Here is a 21,014-nt window from a genome sequence, read left to right as displayed (position 1 = left end):
GGATCTGAGCTGTCAGTAAGGGGAAGACCAGTATTTACAGGTTGTGTCTGCTGACTAACATACAACTGAGCCAGGGACGATCCCTCCTTGGTGTTAGAATGATGATGGATTCTCTGAAATTAGAAGGCCAGATTCAAAGATGCAGCTACAACTCCACCAAAATCAATGGGAGTTGTGCCCATCTATCTTATGGCAGAATCTGGCCCACAGACTCTGAACTGGAGAAAATGCTTAAGTCATTATTCTGCAGTAACTAGAACTGAGATCTTTCCTCAGAATAGGGGTGTGCTCTGTGGCTATGAAGATTAGTAGTGCCCTAGATTTTCCCATGGGAAAACGGAGACAAGAAGGCAAATTTCTGCTAAATTAGGCTGCTAAGGTAGGACAAAAATGAGATTTCAGACAATACTAATAGAAGTTTACAGAAATGATTTTCCAACTATTACAACTTCGTGTTAGCCAACATATTTTGAACCAATAGTACAAAAGACATTCAAAACCCCGTTATAAAATTTGGAGATTTAAAAATATATAACAAATAGGGAAACCACAAACCTGTTAGAAGTTTCCCCTTGTTCTTTCCTTCAGGTGTCAGGATATGGGAAGAAAAAACAAATTTGTTATGCAGATAGTAATTGTTAATACTCAGTTACAGATGGTGTTAGATAAATGCTAAATTGTAAATGGATGTGTTAATTAAATTAATGTGAAATCCACAGGTTATAGTGCAAGCACAAAACATTCAAGCAACATTCAGAACTACAATATTTCTGAAAAATAAACTTCTCAGTCACCTTAATACATGCATAACGTGCTTAATACATACCACTGCAGACTGAGTTGGCAAAGCACGTACTTAGGCAAAATGCATTGGTGACACATATATAACAGAAAGCTGTAGACTTTTTATTTGATAAAGTTATCTGCAGTAATGAAACATGTTTGACTGATCACAGCAATGGATTTATTTAAAATCATGATTATTATGCTTATTTTTCTTGGGCTATAATTGCATTCAAAACTATTTCAGATAGGATATAGCTTATTTATATAGCTTCATATTAATTCATCTAATCAAAAGTCGCCCTATACCTGAATATCTATTTGTCGCAAACAATATTTCACATTCATTAAAATCAATATTTGTGAACTCGGTGATAACTTTTAATCTGAAAGCTACTTTTAGTTTGAAGTATTCAGGATGAATACTTGTGGTAATGGATCACTTATGGCTCAGTTCTTGTCAACTCTTTGAAATTCACAGATCAGCTTTCTGTAGTCAGCCAACCCTTTTTGGCTAAATTTATCTGGCACATAATCTTCTCTTTATTGTTGTGTGGGTGTTCATCACACTAGTTTGAGATGAACAGCTGGTCTCTTGCACTGGCCATAATAGCAACAATAGTAATACTTAGGACTTTTATTGCACCTTTCATGCAAGGCTATCATTGTGTTCCTTTCAAAGCTGTACTTAGTACCCTCCATTCCAAAGTATATGCCCCAAATTTGGGGCAGTGGCTTATTGCCTTGTGTTAAATTTTTCAGAACTACTGAACAATCTTGGACCATTCCTCTTAAAAGATGAATTTCTGCCAAAGCACTGAGAATTTTCATCCAAGTTGTGACATCAATGTACTCTCTATTGGCCAAATTCTTACATTAGAGGTACAGTATATGATTTTATTCTATTGATTACATGTGTGTATATCCAAGGACATAATATCCCCTAACTAAACTCTTAGTGTATCTGAAGTTATGACTAAAAGCTACATTCCCAAGAGGTGGAATGTCATAGTTATTTGCCACTTTGGAAGCACAGATGTTTCTAAAGCCTCATAGTACAATGTAGAATAATACTGCCCATGAGAATAAAGAGCAGTCACTGCATTAATTATATTGCCTGTGCTCCCTTACAGAGGATTTGCCACTGGAGAAGTAAACATGCTGATTTCAAAGATTAATATGGATAACAAACTGAAATTTAAATTTCTACTCAGAGAAATGTAGTTTATGTACAAAACAATGTCATTAGAGAAACAGGCAATGCTTGTAGTGGATAAATGATTACATGAGCTTTCAAATATATCTGATTCTGGTCTCAAAAATTCTATGGGCCCGATCCGCAACTGGTGTGGCACAGCTCCATTGACTTAAGTGGAGCTAACCTGATTTACACCAGTTGAGGAGCTGGTACATAATCCCAAATTCCAAGATCCAGGGTAGCTGTTTGTTCTTCAGTCAATCAGTAAGCACCATTCGCTGAGTTGTGAAGAAAGCACATTCTGTGGAAACCAATAGGTCTGAGCCCTATAAATACTAACACGTCTTTACTATAGTAAGTAGCAGGACCGGCTCCAGGCACCAGGCAACCAAGCAATCTTGGGGGGGCGGGGGGGGGGCGCTCCAGCGGCGCGGCGCTCAGGGAGGGGTTCTGGCGGCGCTCGGCGGGGTGGGGGGGGGGCTCGGTGGGGCAGCGCTTTCTTTTGCTGCTTGGGGCAGCAAAAAAGTTAGAGCCAGCCCTGGTAAGTAGGATGAATTAGTGTGACTTGGAAATGGAGGCTGTGATTATTAATGTGTGTATTGATTACAGTTAAACATAGCTGGCACGGTGCATGGATACTAGTAAAATATTAACCTTGATCGATGAGGGTTTGTGAGAAAATGCTTCGAATACTTTAGCACAGTAATATTTCATAGCTAAATGGAAATGGATTCTATTTATCCCCACTATGTTTGGAGTCTCTATAATACTAGCTAGATTTGTTAGTTGAGACCTTAATGAAAGGAATTAGAGAGAGAGAGAGAGACAAACAAAACAGAAATACTAATTTTCTATAAGCTTGAACAGACATCAAGAACAGCACCAGCTGCCATATTTGTACCTACTTTGTAGGGCTGCAGGTATGCAAGGCCTTCAAATGAGGCTTCCAGGTAGCAATGGAAACCGATTTCTCATCAGCCGCATAACTACGCCATACACACTACGTGCAGGATATATGATAAAAAGAAAAACAAGGCAAGAGGGAGCAGGGGATGAAACAAAAATTGAAAAGCAGATTAGTAAACCAATACAAGTCATGGATTTTTTTTATCATTCATAGCACTGATACATGCCTGAGGGGTGGAAGAATACTTTCATAATATCGCCAGGTGGCTGTCAGGTTTGTTCGGCTGGAATCAGTGGAATAAAACCGCCAAGCAGCCTGGTATGAGGAAACAATAGAAAAGCACAAAGGAACCAACAATATGTGAAATGAAAATGCCACCATATTGTTTATGGAAAGTCTGGACTTTGTTCAAACCAAGAACATTACCTGTTAGGCTGTCTAAATAAACATTAATACCAACAAAATCTAGCGAAAATTGCTAATCAGGACATGGTAAAATATGGCTAATAATCTCTGGGTAAATATCACAGTACAACTAGTAAATAGAAGGTGCATAGTAAGCAGTGCAGTGATTTATTTGTAAAAATCCCACAGGAGAAACTTACACAAAGTTGCAGACTGAAGTGAGAAGGGTGTAAGAATTAGAGTTGAGCAAATAAATATTTTTTTGGTTTGGGGCCAAACTGAAAAATGAGAAAAAATCGTTTCAGTTTCAAAAATTCATGTAGTTGTTTTAGTTTTTCTCACCAAAACAAAAAAAAAACAAAAAACAAACAAACAAACAAAATAATCATTCAACCTGATATTTTTGGGGGGGGGGAGAGGAATGTTTTGGTTTGGGTGTTTTTTTACCCTTTAAAATGTTTTTTAAACAAACCTAGCGAAATTCAGAAATGAAACCTTGTTTCAAAATTAAGTCAAAATGTTTTATTTTGAAAATATCAAAATGAACCATTGAGACTTTTTCCAATATTTTTCATTCCGCTGAAACTATTTGCCCAATAGAATCCAAATGTGCAAATAGTTTTGTTTTACTTTCACTGAAAAATATTCACCCAGCTCTAGTCATAATATAGTATGCAAATGATAATGAAAACCAACCATAAAAAAATTAGAGGAAAGGTAGAATATTCTCCTTGGTTCAGGCATTTTTGACTGTTTAAAGCTATGAAACAAATAATTTGGAGGGTGGAAAGCAAACATACAATATCAAAAGTATTTTCAACTCTTAGATTTATAATTGGACAAAAATGGGGAGCCAGATCTTCAGCTGGTGTAAGGTGATGTAGTTAAATTGTAGCTACATTGGCTTCACCAACTTACACAAGCTGAGGATCTAGCCAGTTAGGTTAAAAGGTTTCCTAGATATTGTTCCATCATTTCCAATACGTACTGTCATGCCATACTAATATGGGCCCAGTCTCCACTGATATCAGTGGAGAGACACCAATTTACACCAGCTTAGAATCTATGTCTATATGGTCCTTTCAATGCCCTTTGCCTAGACATGTTTAGTACCAACTGGAGTGAAAGAATAGAAATATTAAGCCTGATTTTCCATGGTTCTGCATCCCATCTAGAGATTTAAGTCTGTATGAAGAGAATGCAAAATAGGTGTAACATGCTACCATTCTCATTTGGTAGCATTTTGCACCTGCTTTGCATATGTGTAAATTACTACATCGGGGCATGACAGTGGAGGATCTGAATCCTGCATTGCTGTATGCTAATTCCAATGCCATCACACTTGAAAAATCAGGGCTCTTGAAAGTAACAACAGGTTTTGCAGCTATTCAGTTGCAAATGTGCATTTTTTATTGCTACTGAATGTGCGAAAAAATAAATATCTTTTGAATACCTTATTATTAAGGCTGCGATTGTCGCACAGAGGTCGCGGAAGTCACGGCTCATAAGAATTGGGAGGATCCTGGACCCCTGAAACCTCCCCCATTCCGGCACCCCTGACTTATATTCTGCAATCAAGTTACCTCTCAGTCTTCTTTTTGATAAACTAAACAGACTGAGTCTCTTACTGTAAAGCATTATCTCTAGTGCTTGAATAATTTTTGTGACTCTTTTCCTCACTCTCTGCAATTTATCAGTATCCTTGTTAAAATGTGGACACTAGAACTGGATGCATTATTCCAGTACCATTCTCACCATTACTGTATACAGAGGTAAAATCCAAGGATCACATTATCCTTTTTTGCCATAGCATCGCACTGGGTTACTTGTTCACTAAGTCCTTTTCAGAGTCACTGCTTTCCAGGATACAGTTCCCATTCTACACTATAGACGTTCGCTTCCTTGCTCGCGGTACAAATTCGCTGGAGACCACACTTTCACACACCAGTGCCCTTTTATTTCCCTGTATTTTCCCACCACCATGTATATACAGCTTTTTACAGTTAACTATCAGTCAGGTAGCCCCTTAGGGAACAGCTTGCTCTTACAGCTAGCTGGGAGCAACAGGCCTTCACTCCTCACTTTCCTGTTTCTCCCCTTCAACTTCCTTCCTGCTAGCTTTATAGGCCTTCCCACATCAAGCTCACGGGTGTCTCTCTTTTAGGGCTTTAATCAGCCACAGCCTGTCAGCTCCAATCACTTCCCCTTACTGGGAGCTGAGCTAGCAGGCTCTGAGCTAACAGGGGCTGAGTCACTGCCTTTTGGCCAACACCCTGTTACATACACATATGGCCTGCATTTATTCTTCATAGATGAATATTTGCATTTGGCTGCATTAAAACACGTTTTGTTTGAATGGGCCCATTTTACCAAAAAAGTCTAGACTACGCTACATGACTTCCCCTTCCTCATCGATATTTACCACTCTGCCAATCTTTGTGTCATCACCAATCTTATCTGATGTAATTTTATATTTACGTCTAGATCATTGATGAAAATGTTGAATAGTGTCAGGCCTAGTGCTGATCCCTGTGGAACCACTCTAGAAACATCTGCATTCAGGGTTATTCTCCACTGACAACTACTTTTTGAGATCCGTCAGTTAGCCAGTTCCTAATCCATTTAATGGGTTCCTTATTGATACTGTATAGTGCTAATCTTTTAATTAGAATATCATTGTGTTAGGAGCAGCAGGTCCAGAACCTGAGCCTGCAGGCTCCCTGGGCAGCAACTGTCCCTATGCCACCAGCTAACAGCTCTGGCAGCAGAAATACTTGGCAGGTCATGAGTCACAGGCACCCACACACATAGGCACCGACTTCATGTGTGCTCTGGTTCCCCTACCAGCCACTGGGGAAATGGCACAGACCAGCCAGTAAAGAGTGGACTGCCTGGGACAGTTTGCCCCGAAAGACTGTGATACACTGTAAGGGAGAAACATGCATAGTGACCTGACCGGAGGGCCAAGTCACAAAGGAGCACCTGGCGTTGCAGAGACAGGTGGACATGCTGCCAGAAGAGGGCGCACCACCTGAAAGGAGTTAATCCTCATAGTGGTCAGGAGGAGGCGGTGAGTGGACTCCATGGCAGATGCCTACAAGCAACATGTGAATCACTGGAGACAGCATGACCTGGAATTCAAGGTAAGCCAGAAGGTTTGGCTCACAACCAAACATCTCCACGCCAGACCACCCCATAAACTAGATCACTGATATGTTGGACCATTTCAGATCTGCCAACTAATTAACTCTGCCACCATTAAGCTCTGCCTGCCGAGGTCACTCAAAATACACTCTGTTTTCCAATCTCTCTTTTGAAGCCATTCCCAGAATGGCCCATTTCTGGGCCGAAGGCAACCACCTCTGCCACCCATCCATGTCCAGTGCCATGAAGAACACCTAGTCCAGACCATACTGGATTCCAGGATCAAGCAGGGTACCTTGTGGGAGGAGTATGGCCCCAAGGAGCAGTCCTGGGAACCAGCCCACCATGTACAAGCTCCCAACCTTATAGAGGCTTTCCACAAAGGCAACCCCAAAAAGCCTTGGCAGGTGATGCCACAGATTTTCTCTTGGGCAGGGAGGTGATTTTAAGAGCAGCAGGACTACAGCCTAGGCTTGCAAACTCCCTGGACAGCAGCCATCTCCTTGCCACCACGTAACAGCTCTGGTAGTACAAACACTCAGCAGGTCATGAGCCTCACGGGCACACACACATCACAGGACATCCCCCCATAGAGGGTATGATTGGAAGGACATTCCCGATTCCTGATTGGTCCAGACATACTAATTAACATCTCCTGGGGAGGATTCAGTAAGTTTGCAATTATGTGGAACCTCAGCCAGCTGCTGCTACAGACCCTGCTTCCTCATCCTGCTTCTGCTCCCTGATTCCTGACCTTGGCTTTTCTTTCTGGCTCTGATATCAGGTTTCTGGGTAGGCGTGTCTTCTGCTTCTGATCTCTGGTTCCTGATCTTGGCTTTACCTCCTACCGCTGATATCCGGTTTCTGACTTGGCTTTATCTCCTCCTTCTGACTCCTGGTTCCTGACTTAGCCTCCACTCCTGATGCTGACCTCTAGCTCCTAACCTTGGATTGATCCCTCCTGACTCCAATTCCTGATGTCTGACTCTGGCTCTAGCCACTAGGCTGTCTGTCCATGACCTGGCCCTGACACATCGGTAGTAAGTCAGATGCCTTATGAAAGTCTAAGTATATTACATCTATGCAGTTACCTTGATCAACCAAACTTGTAATCTCATCAAAGAATGCAATCAGAATGGATATATCTTGGAGAGTTTCACTCATCCTACAGTAGGTGCAAAAGGAATGACAAAGTACTTATTTATGCTGTCAATTAATAATTTATTAACTGCCTGAACATTCCAAAGATACCTTTGTCATCTTCTTCAGCTTAGCGAAACAATGTTATATGAACTGCTCAGGATTTTTGTTTTCACTTGCCACACCAGTATGAAAGAGACAATATATGGTACACATTTAAAAGAGCTGGTTTCCAAAACAAGTAAATGAAGATGATATCTGCATTTCAGTCCAGTATATCAAATACAATAAAGTTCAGTAGGAAACTGATTTCGTTCTTTCTTTTTTTGTATGTTTAGAGCTAGAGACCTATGGTATGAGAGTCATTAGCAAGCATTTCAATCCACTATGATAGAAAGTTAAAATAATTGTACAAAATTACAGTTTAAATGATCAAATATACTAAAATTTTTCATTTACTTTTATCTCTTTTAAAACATTGATCTGCACCATCACCTCAATACAACAGGTAAAAAGATGCTCAACATTTCAAGACACTGAATTAATCAATTCCATATTTCCAGTTCCTAGATTGGGTGATATCGAAAGCAATTCTCTGGACAGAAAACTCTACATTCTAAAGGAATGTATTACTCATCTGAGCACTGTGAACTCTCTAGTAGTGAAAAGCAATTGAATCCGGGCCAGAGTGCTGTGCTATCTCTTAATCCTGTCCTTTAGTGATCAAATCTGTTTTTCCAAGTAATTTATATAATCAAATGTCAAGCAGGACTGCACATAATTTGCATCCTTGCATGGCGATTTTGGCATGGATATTAATCTGAAATTCAACAATGCATGAACCATGCACTGAAAAGCGGAATATAACATTATACAAACGCATGGTGTTTATTGAACGCAGTTCATTTTAACAAAATGTTCAACTTGTGGCAATTAAACAATATTTCTGCAGAACTTTGCATAATACAGGAGGTAAAATTTACCTAACAAGCACTTAGAAATCTATTTTTATCCTCTCACTGCTTTGATATTTACCTGAATTAAACTGGCAGCTGGATTCCTTCTTTTCTCAAAATGTTTCTGACGGTGCTGTTCTTGCACTTTCAATGCAAAGCCTGAGCCAAGAATGCCCTAGAGTAAAATACAACACAAAAGTTTTTACCATTAGGAAGGTAATTGTAAAAAATAGTGTAAATATATCAGCTCTGAAGTTATTGTGATGATAAAAAATAAAGCACCACCATTCACAACAGGCATTGTTTTGTCTGATTGTTTTAAACAACAACATTTACTACAGTACAAAGTTTAACAATAAGACAATGTCCATTCACTGTTAAGGAAGACATGAGAATCCCCACATAAGAAATAACATTTGCAGTGTTATGAATGGCTGCTCATCTAAACCATGCGTTGCTATAGGCTACTGTGTGCTACTGATATTCCAAATAAGGTATCTGTATAGGCAGCCAAACAATCATTTATATACTTCACTTATAGTCACAACCCTGTGTTGTAACTTTTGAATTTAGAAAATTCAAAAATAGCTTGCATACGGCAAGTTTTTCAGTTTAATTAATTAATTTGTAGTATTAATTTTATGGAGTTTGCAGTGTTGCCAACTCTCATGATTTTGTCATGAGTCTCATGATAATTATTGTTTTCCTTAAAGCCCCAGCTCCTAGAGTCAAGTGGCTATGTGATGATTTCAGTCTTCATTTTTAATGAAAAAGTATGTTTCTAGTCCTTGTGGCTGTGGAAAAAGCTTCAAAATGTGAGCTCAGTGAACCCTAAAGGCTCAAAAAGCAGAAGGTAAATAAAAAGAACACAAAATCTATTGTTTTTACATAATCTCATGATTATAAGGGGAGGGATAGCTCAGTGGTTTGAGCATTGGCTTGCTAGACCCAGGGTTGTGAGTTCAATCCTTGAGGGGGCCATTTAGGGAGCTGGGGCAAAATCAGTACTTGGTCCTGCTAGTGAAGACAGGGGGCTGGACTTGATGATCTTTCAAGGTCCCTTCCAGCAAGATGAGATAGGTATATCTCCATATTTATAAAGCCACTCTCATGATTTTTGAACATTTGGGGTTGGGAATACCAGGTTTGAAACAAAGTTTATAAATAAATCTGAATAATTTTGCAGTATAAGGAGGAAAGATTCCACTTGACTCTTATGCAAGAAAAATAAAAGAAAATCCATGAAAGTTAAACACATCTTAATATATTTTCCATAGTCTGACTAAACACAAATGTTGCTGATGAAGAAAATGAATGGCTACATGGATATGCCATGAGGAATAAATTTTCTGATATCTCAAATATTTTAAGGTTGTATTCATTTTTCATATACTCATCTGCAGATATAAATATCTTACTCCCTAGTCATCTCTAAGAGTATGTTTTCTGCTAGGGATCATTATATAACACATTGATTCAAATACAGTGGGTACCATTGATGTCAACATTTGCCAATAGGTATTTCACTGTAATATCTGAGATAATGCAGTAGTGCTCTGTATTTAAACAAATTTAAAAACATTAAAACTGTTGAATCTCAGATGCTGTAATGTTTTTGGTAAATGCTGACTTTTTAATGTTGGTCAGTCTATATAGTTAAATATAAAAGTATTCTAATACCAATTAAAATAATTTTTAAAATGATCTATATGCAAGTGAATAATTTTTTTAATATTGATGTTTCATCTGTACAGTGGCAGGTGTAATACAAGAGGAAGTAAATGTGCCCTTTGGATTCAAGCTTATTAAATGCGCCATTTGTATACACACGTTAAATGTTATGATATTTCTACCAGCTCCAGTACTCATTAGATTACTCTCATTTCCATTAAAGTCTCTTTAATGTCTGTAAATCTCATAAGTTCTCATGTCTTTCTTATCAAGTAGTCATTTATAGAATAAAATGTACTTTTGCATTTAACGGAATTAACTTCTATTACAATCAGGGGGCAGACACCCTCAGGGGAGAACAGGAGGGCTGAACCCCCAAGAGTAAGTCATTGAATCAAGCGGTTGTGCAATGTTATTGTGTATAAAAGTATGTCTAGTAAGTCCTTCTATGAGAACTTGTAATATTCTGAACTTGATTGTCATTATGAGATATGTATACCGACTGTGGTTATGAATTTATGTATTTCTGCAGCTATAAAACTGTGCTGATAATTTGTGCTACAACATTCAGCTCCATCTGAAATTCTCTGTAATCTGAAGTCTTTAAATCATGATTTGAGGACTTCAGTAACTCAGCCGGAGATTAGGGGTCTATTACAGAAGTGGGTGGGTGAGGTTCTGTGGCCTGCAATGTGCGGGAGGTCAGACTAGATCAGGGGTTCTCAAACTTCATTGCACCATGACCCCCTTCTGACAACAAAAATTATTATCTGATCCCAGGAGGGGGGGACCAAAGCCTGAGCCCGCCTAAGCCCTGCCACCCTGGGCGGAGGGCCAAAGCCCAAGCCCCGCCACCTGGGGCAGTGGCGGCGGGGCAAAGCCAAAGTTCAAGACTTCAGCCCCAGGTGGAGGGGCCTGTAACCTGAGTCCTGCTGCCCAGGGCTCTTCCCCTTAGACTTCAGCTTCAGCCCCAGATGGTGGGGCTCAGGTTTTGGACCTGGGCCCCAGCAAGTCTAACGCCAGCCCTGGCGACCCCATTAAAACAGGGTCCCAACACACTTTGTGGTCCCAACCCACAGTTTGACAACCGCTGGACTAGAAGTTCATGATGGTCCCTTCTGACCTTAAAGTCTATGAGTCTATCACAAGGTAGTAGTCAGCCAGGCAAGGGGAGGCTGCCTCCCCACTGGATGAGACTAGCTCCATGCACCGAGAATGGTACAACCCAGGACAAGACAAATGATGGGCCATTAGGGTTAATGGGAAAATATTAAGACATCCCAGCTCAAATTTTCCCACCCTAAATAACTGAGAGTCACCATGCAAGGAGAAAAGGGAAAAAATAAGGGGTGAGGAGCCCTTAAAAAGGAGGTTTGAAACTCAAGTTTTTATGAAAAATGAGGGGCAGCCTCTAAGTTGGAAGCTGTATGTTAAATGTTGGATCTCCTCTATGACAGATTCAAATATGAGTGAGCAAAGTATAAGCGTATGGTTTATTATTTTCTTCTGCTTATTTCGGGTTAAGGGAAATAGAACAAGACAAGAGGAAAATTAGAATCCTTGGACGCAATGGATAAAAAGCAGCTTGGAGCCCTTGTGTGCAATATGGTTTACAACTTCTGCCTGATTTAATGCATTCTACTACAGTCAATTGATAGATCTGACATGGTCATTGTAGACCACCCACTCGCAATGTCCTAATTTTTCCAACTGCAATAAATCCAGAAGAATATATCTGCTCAATCATTTCAAAGCTCGGAGAGAAATGTATTGCTAGGGTATGAGGCACAATTCACAGGCAGAGAAAGGAATTTCTGTTTTTTAAAATGCAACAGGAGTAAATCCTGGAAAAAAGATATTTTCCATCTTCGTTCAAGCCCAAACCCCCACACAAATACAACGATAAGTCTTTGCAATGACACTTTCATTTGGGCCATATCATCCCAACATTTTTGGCATTGAATAAATTAAACCAATGAAGAATTCTGCTTCAAAACTGACCATACGGGCCTATACTTTTTTTGAACTGAATAATGTACTACTTAAACTCTGTGGTTAGGTAATAGATGGCCACATCTGTCGTACCAGCTCATAAGTGAGTAACTGTACAGTTTTAGAAACATTGGAGTCATAATAACCCAGTGTTCCAGGCTAACACCACAGGAAAAGGGGCTTTATGTAGATGATCCAACTGCATGATCAGATTTCCTTACTCTACGAAAAGGCACTCTAGAAACGTTTTAACATTAGTGAAGGAGCTTTACATATTCAAATAATGACTCTTTATGTTGAAAGCTTCATGCAGCTTCTCACATCATGTCAGCCTTAGGAGTTATTGAAGATCCTATTACCTTTTTTTTATTTTTGTAAAGATACTCACAGCAGGTAGTGCAAAGAAAGAAATTCCAAGTAAAGCAAACCCAGCAGAAAGCAGCCTTCCAAGCCAAGTAAGAGGAGTTTTGTCTCCATAGCCAATTGTTGTCAATGTGATCTAAAAAAGCAATGAAAAAATATCATGTGCAATAGAAGTACCTGAGAGAAAAGCTACAGCTCAGATACACAGTATGCAAGAACTTTTCCAGTAAATAATCATTCACCAAGACACATGAAAATCTATATGTTTCTCTTATAACACAATCTTCTATTTTAGAACACATCTGTAAAGGAAAAACGTTATTTAAATAAATGGATATGAATAACTTTGTAACAATGAACAGAGGCAATGTGTGTGGGGGGCATGCAGGGTCATGTGGCCCCCCCAGATTTTTGCCTTGCATTAAGCCAGAGGTTTTCAAACTGGAGGTCATGCCCCCCACCCCCTCAGTTTGAAAACCATCGCCTCCTGCCAAGAGCCAGTGGATTGGAAGCTGGTGGGCGCCACCCAGCCCGCTTGGGCCTCTCCCCCAAAGGAGCCCGGCGCCAGCTGGTGATGCACTCTGGAGCTGGCCCCTGCCTGTAGAGCCTGGCTGCCCTGACATGGTCCCTGAGGCGCTCGCTTGCCACAGCCCTGGCACTTCTCTTTCTGCTGCTGCTCCTCAGCCCAGAGGCAATGTGTGGGGCAGTCATGTGCCCCCTTAGAATCTTTAAATTGGGTCTCCCCATCAAGAGTTATGCGTCGTCTCTGACAATGAAGATGTTAGTAGTGTATCTGAGCAAGTGGAAATCATGCAGAAGGCATTGTCATTTTTTGTGCATATGTAATTGTACTATTTAGTGTAACAATCAGGAGTACACTGCAGGAATTTGCACAACAGACTACACGTGTGCCAAAGACTACAATGCAAAGATTTAATACTCCAGTGATTAAAAGTTCATAGATAAGGACAAGGTCAAAGGAAGTGCAGAAAGAAGTCATATTTTCTGTGAACATATTTGGACAATTAGAGCTGAGTCATCTGTTGCAGCATAAAAACCCCAAACACATAGGGTGAAAAGATCCACTGAAAACGAATGGCAACAAGGCAGTGTAAAAAGAACCACAGGTGTTTCTTCACTAGAAACATGGCAGCAGCATGGCTGCAGTGCTTGATCAACTTAAGTTTTTAGTGTAGACACTGGCCTTAGTGTCCCAATGACTTCAGAGGAATTTGTCACATCAACACTGACAGGGCCGGCTCTAGGTATTTTGCCGCCCCAAGCAAAAAAAACGTTGGCTGCCCCCCGTCCCAGCCCTGGGCTCCTCGCCGCACCCCCCTGCTGCACCAGCTTTGGGCTCTCCCCACCCACCCACCCCCCCTGCCGCCCCAGCTCTGGGCTCCCTCATTCCCCCCCTCATTGCCCCACACACACACCTCCTGCCGCCCCAGCCCTGGGCTCTCTCCCCACCTCCGCCACCTGCACCCTCCTTCCACTGCAGCCCTGGGTCACTGGTAACTCGCTCCCACGGTAGGTCATTCAGCATGAATTTTACATGTTCACAGAACACAGACAGGATTGGTTCCCATATGGTTACAGAACCGCAGTAAAGTGGAACAATTTTCAGCTTTTGTGATTGGAGGATATCTGGATGCATATTATAAGACTGTCCTACATAAATGAGGAAAAGTTGAGGTGCCTTTATTATTCTTTTCTTCCACTCTTTCTTTCTATGGGGAATTTGCCAATGCAATATCACTGTCTTCCTTTTAAACAAACAAACAAACAAACAAACAAAAAGGCAATGACTGTTGAAAATAACAATTCCAGTCCTAATAACCACCGGGAAGCATTTCTTGCTCAATTTTATCCTACTTTTTCTACAGCAAGTTACAGTGGATCAGTATATTTGATTTGGGAGAAATGAAGTAACGGCTGCCCAAACTGAGCTTGAGCACTCCTGAATTTTGAGGTGTTCAAATCTGGAAGGCAGGTGCTGGGGGGGCTGTGGCTCCACGGGGGAGCACGGCAGCACGTATGCAGCAGTGTGTCTGGCGCTGCGTGGAGCCAGACATGCTGGTCTGAGTGGCACGATAAGGGGGCTGGGGGGTTGCATGGGGCGGAGGTTCGGGGGGGGGGAGGGGCAGTCAGGGGCAGGGAGAAGGGGGGGTTAGATGGGTCAGGGTTTGGGGTGGCAGTCAGGGGACAGGCAGTGGTTGGATAGGCATGGGAGTCCTGGGGATTTGTCAGGGGACAGGTAGGGGGTGGGGTCCTAGGGGGGAAGTTGGGGCGGTCTCAGGAGGGGGCAGTTGGGGACAAGGAGAAGGGAGGCTTAGATAGGGGGTGGGGTCCTGGGGGGCAGTTAGGGGCAGGGGTCCCGGGAGGGGGTGATCAGGGGACAGGGAGCAGGAGGGGTTGGATGGGTTAGGGTTTCTGTGGGGGGCAGTCGGAGGGAGTGGATGGGGGCAGAGTGGGGCTACCCTCCCTCCCTGTGGAGTGTCCTATTTTTTGAATGTTAAAATATGGTATCCCTACCCTTCAGAGTGCAGCTCTCCATTCATAGCAGGCTGCAGCATGAGGTCTCAGCTACCTCACTCCCTCTCCCTCTTTCCTGTTGGTAGTGGCCAAGGGAATGCTGGGAAATGTAGTTCTTTCCCTGCTCCAGGGCTGGCTCTATAGGCAGGGAGTTAACCAAGGAACTACAGTTCCCAGGGCCCCCTGTTGGTTCTCAGCTCCCATGCTGGATCCCTGCCGCCCCTGCAAATGGGCTGCCCCAAGCACGTGCTTGCTTTGCTGGTACCTAGAGCCGCCCCTGAACACTGATCATTGGCTATAGCTTTTCTGAATGCAAAGATTGCATAGGGAAAGTCAAAATTAAAGTAAAAACATGTATTACCGCTCCGTGAGACATTTGTAAAACACTCTTCATAACTCCCCTTAATGTGAAAGGGTAATCAAAGCCAGTGTATATACGCAGAACAAGTTGTATTGTAGAGGCCGGGGTCACTGTCATGTAGCACAAATACAGATCATGGCAGTGCTCAGTCAGTATGAGCTGGAAGGTTCTGCCTATGTAAGTCAGCTGCTACCACCACTCACTGAACTCATGCCACCTCTGACTACAGTATGTATCCCAGATGTTGCCCCACTGTCTAATGCAGTTTATTAAGATGTCTCAAAGGCAGAACAAGCCAAAAGATTGTAGTATCTTAAGTATGGAGCATGAGGAACAGATTTGCACTGTGGGGCACACTATCAGGAAAAGATTATTTAATATCCATCAGAGATAATAGATCACAGAAATCATTTCCAGAAGAGACGTATTGCTCACTCTGGGAAGAGTTCATCCCAGTGCAGAATGTCTTGCGACAGCACCTCTGCATTAGGAACTGTAGGGGGGACGGGTTTCTACCATGCCAAGGAAATGGCCTCCATGCCAGCTCTCCATACCCTGTCACAAAAAGCTACTTTGGAGCTATGGCCAGAGGAGGGGTCACAGGTACCTATTTACAGTGCTCCAGTACCCAGGAAACCAGCACGGAAAGGTTATTCCAGCACTGGAATAAAACCCATGGCAAAGGAGTGTGAGAGGGGTTGTGTAGCAGTCCTGCACCCTGGGACTGGGTTGGGTTGGGGGGATTTTGCCTCACTGCATTTCCTCTGCATAGAGGAATGAATACTGCAGCTTTAGGCAGGTAGAGTGAATGTCACTCACTTATGGACCGAGTGGATTTATTAACTCCAAATGGAACACCGAATGGCTCACAACCAGAAAAGAGCAAACTGAATTTTAAAGGGTAAGATGGACAAGAATAGGCTAAATACCAAGGATTCCAGAGCTTGCGATTAGTGGAAAGCTTGGACAAAAAGAACTACTTTACTTAATGTTCTAAATATGGCCAAGTTCAGGCTTAGACAGTTGTCTGGCAGAAGTGAATTTCCAAGGAAAATGCCTACTATTCTCTCAGAACTCTTGGGAAAGGTGGCCAGAGCAGTGCAGCTCAATGCAGTGGTCATCACTGGACAAAGGTGGTGAAATAATAATAATAATTAATAGAGATATCCCATCTCCTAGAACTGGAAGGGACCTTGAAAGGTCATCGAGTCCAGCCCCCTGCCTTCACTAGCAGGACCAAGTACTGATTTTGCCCCAGATCCCCAAGTGGCCCCCTCAAGGACTGAACTCAGAACCCTGGGTTTAGCAGGCCAATGCTCAAACCACTGAGTTAAGTAAATGGGATGTAAGCTATTTAGGGCTCATAGATAGTAAGCAGTACCATGACTGCTTCCATTGTTGAGGACAAAGTGCAGGTGTGATGTCTTAGAGAAAGGCAGGCTAGCTAAAAAGGAGGCAGTCATTCACTACACTAGCTGAAATATTCAAGTGGCTGTCAAGGCTAGCCTCTGGGAGAGTGATCCATAGTAATGTTAGCATGCCTGTGATGGGGTCTACCTCCAAAAGGAATGGCTTCTTGACCTGACAAATGACTGTTGCCATATGGGAAGCCAGAAGCAGCTACAAAGCTTGTAAGACCCTGAAATTCTAAACCATTTTGACAAAAGGTGGGCAGATGCCTTCCACTGACAGAATGATTATTGACTTTGCTAATTCCTCAAAGTGCTTCCCCCTGCCAATTAGCATCAACCTCTTTTTTCAGGATTGAACCTAAATCAACTGGCTTTCATCTATTTTCCTGTCTCTGCCAGAAACTGGAGAATGAGGAGATGTCTCTGGTAGGGCTGCGGAAAAGGAGACGTCAAACTTAGTGATGTCTGCATATTATTGATATTGTAGGGTAACAATCTTCCCAAAAAATTAGACAAACTTTGAGCCCCATGAATCTTGACACATGAAAGCCCTCTGGAGAGAAGAGAAGTCACTCAGCACAGAATTTCTCTGAAGAAAAAACAGGATCATATTAAAGCAAGAGTCCCAAGGATAGAATTTCCTTTCTGTTTAATTCACATTACAATAGTTTGTTCTTTAATCAGATGCATTTACACGTTTCTTAATAAACAATTCCCTTTTGAATCTCCACATACTTTGAGATTAATTGAAATAATTAAATTTGTTCAAGTTCTGATAGTGTTGAATTGGAAACTATCATCACTATTTCATATTTATTGTAATAACATTATCCATAATGAATTCATTTGGTATTCACATAGTTGTCCGTAGATATTCCATTATTCCATTGTAATGACAATGTATTATTAGAAAAGGAAAAGACAATATTAGTGAAAGAAACTCTGAAAAGATGCCAGCCATACAAGAATCTTTTATATACCGTACTAAATTATGTTTTCAGGTAAAACAAATTACCATATATGATAATTGCAAAAAGCACACACTTAAGTATAGCATTGAAGTGATAGGGAACTCCCACGGGGCTTGAATAACAGATATTTAAGCCAAGGAATGCTTCCCCTTCCTGTTCCCACATTATATATCGTCTATTAAAATAATTATTTTATTTAATTAATTTGCCATCCTCTCCAAGTATTCTTGCCATTTGAGCCCTGCCTGGCACCCGTTAATCTTGGTTGTATGCAGTGTTGTTATAGTCATGCTGGTCCCAGGATATTAGAGAAACTAGGTGGGTGGGGTCTAAGTCCTGAAGAAGAGCTCTATGTAGTTCAAAAGCTTGTCTCTCTCACCAACAGGAGTTGGTCCAATAAAAGATATTACCTCACCCACCTTGTTTCTCTATTAATCTTGGTTGGCATACATAAACCAGAACTGTGGGAGCTCCAGCCACAAGAAAATCCACATTGATGGCATTTATGTTATGTTAGAGTTGCAGATTGGAGTTTAAACTAACAGGTCATATCCTGCCTTTGATTTCAGTGAAAAACATCCATTGACCTCAATAAAAGTATCCACTCTTTGCATGGAATGATGGCAGGATATGGCCCTCAGATAATTTGATTGAATGAGTGTGCTAGTGTCAATTAATTACAGCATGCTGGGTATGATGAGAAGGCATTATGAGTGTTTCTAGAAGCTTGGAACTTCAGAGGATTATTCATGGCTAGTCCCCCTTTTTTTAAAACAGGAACATCACAAAACCATTCTGGGACTTGGTGTATACAGTGGAATGTAAATTAGAATTACTGCTGCAAATAAACAAATCAATGAGACTAAGCGTAGACGCCCCCTAGAATGCCATGTGACCTGACCTTTTCAAAATCTGCATGTGGGTTATTCTGGCAATCAAAACAAGCAAGACTACATTTCCCACATACTGTTTTACAGATAATACAGCAATTATCATTATTAAGAGGGAAACAACAAAAAGAATGAATTAGGGGGATATGCTGATTTTCAGTAATTTTATGCACCTGAATATATTAAGAATTTAAGTATATTCAGGTTAACTAAAGAGTAAAAAAAATTGTTTTCAGGTTTTTGATTATAATTTGTTTTTCTGTTGATAGCAAGAAAAAATTCCTGTTTTCTCAGTTAGCACAAATTATCTGACCTATGAGTCATACATTTTCATTTTCACTGTATACAAAGTATTTTAAGCCACCATTTTATAAAATGATTGCTTCCTAGCAGGGCTTTTCCTTCTAAAATATCAAGAAGGGGAGAAGCAAATTATAAAACTAAGCTCTTGTTCATGCAATTAGATCTGCTTGGATCTGTGGATATGACTACAGGGTCAAGGCCTGACTTTATCAAAGCCCCACTGTTCAACTATGAACCCAGTCCTGCAACTGTGAAGCAGTCAAACTCTTACTAACTTCAGTCCAGCAGTAACTGCTCGCAGTTACACTGCAGTAAATCCAGAGCAATTTACATTGGTGTAACTGAGAGCAGAGTTTGATATGATGGTTTAACTTTAAGTCAATGGAAGTCTTACCTGCATTAGGATTAAAGGATCAAATACTAAATATTTTATGAGACATTTTTTGTTGATATTTTAAAACAAGTCTCATTAGGCAAAATACTTCTGTATTTTTTATAACTGTTGCTGTGCAACCAACAGATACTTTGGGTTCTGCATGTTCAAAGCTCACATTTCTACTCACTGATCATTCAAAAATACAACCCATAGGGAGGAAGGATAACCTGGGGCCTAAGAATGAATGAACTGGTTCAAATAAAAAGGTTTGGGAAACCTACCTTTTGCCCAAAAAGTAAACAAAACCCCAAATGCACATCCTTTTGGGGTTCAGTAGTGTCCGGGAGTTTATTTTGTTTTTCGTTGTTTCTCTAAGCAAGTTCAGGTTTTGACTAGTCTGGGAGTGGAAGTACAAGAAAGACTTGGGTCTGGTTCTGCTCCTGTCAACGCAACACCTGAGGTGGGGAAGTTATCTTTTTAGTCCCCTGATCAGTCTAAGTGATACTCTAAGTTATGTTGACACTAATGGCACCATTGACCGGCTGGGATTGCTGGAGTACAAGGTGTTCTACTATGCCAGTGGGAACAGGAGTTCTGCTTTATCCCCTGGAGGGGGATACACCTATAGGAGGTGAATAAGCAGCTTCCCTGTTAGGGCAGCCTTCCAGTTACCTGAGCAGCACAGTGCAGCTGAACATGGGCCAAGGATCTATCTCACTATTTGTATAGTATTTCTATTCCCACTGAAAACAGAAAAACTCAGAATCTTGTAAGAAAGTTTGTTCTGGTGAGATTTTTAACCAGATTTCAAGATCAAAAGAGAACTTTGAATAAACTTCAAACATCTAGAACTGATTCTCCATTTTCTTATACCATGTATAGTTATTTAATCCCCAATTTGGCAAAGCACTTATGCACATGATTACTATTAAGCATGTGAATAACCCTATCCCTTTCAGCGAAGCACGCAAGCATGTTCTCAAGTCCCATGGACTTCAACAATGCAGCTGCACCGAAGTTTGAAGTTAAGCATGTGCTTAAAGGTCTTAGAATCATAGAATCATAGAAGATTAGGGTTGGAAGATACCTCAGGACGTCATCTAGTCCAATCCCCTGCTCAAAGCAGGATCAACACCAACTAAATCATCCTAGCTATGGCTTTGTCAAACCGGGCCTTAAAAACTTCTAAGGATGGAGATTCCACCACCTCCCTAGGTAACCCATTCCAATGCTTCACCACCTTCCTAGTGAAATAGTGTTTCCTAATATCCAACCTAGACCTCCCCCATTGCAACTTGAGACCATTGCTTCTTGTTCTGTCATCTGCCACCATTGAGAACATCCTAGCTCCATCCTCTTTGGAACCCCCCTTCAGATAGTTGAAGGCTGCTATCAAATCCCCCCTCACTCTTCTCTTCTGCAGACTAAATAAGCCCAGTTCACTCAGCCTCTCCTTGTAAGTCATGTGCCCCAGCCCCCTGATCATTTTCGTTGCCCTCCGCTGGACTCTCTCCAATTTGTCCAAATCCCTTCTGTAGTCAGGGGACCAAAACTGGACACAGTACTCAAGGTTTGGCCTCACCAGTGCCGAATAGAGGGGAATAATC

General features: G+C 41.3%; 1 protein-coding gene across 1 annotated transcript in view; it reads right to left on the bottom strand.

Annotated features, from left to right (window-relative positions):
- KCNQ5 (potassium voltage-gated channel subfamily Q member 5) overlaps positions 1 to 21,014 on the bottom strand; it is a 490,758-nt gene that overhangs the window by 37,622 nt on the left and 432,122 nt on the right. Inside the window, exons 6-9 of the mRNA XM_005308869.5 lie at positions 12,585 to 12,695; positions 8,613 to 8,708; positions 2,887 to 2,981; positions 556 to 582 (exon numbers count right to left, since the gene is read on the bottom strand). Coding sequence (XP_005308926.2) covers positions 556 to 582; positions 2,887 to 2,981; positions 8,613 to 8,708; positions 12,585 to 12,695 — 329 coding nt within the window. The remainder of the gene's footprint in view (positions 1 to 555; positions 583 to 2,886; positions 2,982 to 8,612; positions 8,709 to 12,584; positions 12,696 to 21,014) is intronic.

The sequence above is a fragment of the Chrysemys picta genome, chromosome 3, assembly GCF_011386835.1.
Source record: "Chrysemys picta bellii isolate R12L10 chromosome 3, ASM1138683v2, whole genome shotgun sequence".
Lineage (NCBI taxonomy): Eukaryota > Metazoa > Chordata > Testudines > Emydidae > Chrysemys > Chrysemys picta.
This window is presented reverse-complemented; position numbering and strand designations above follow the sequence as displayed.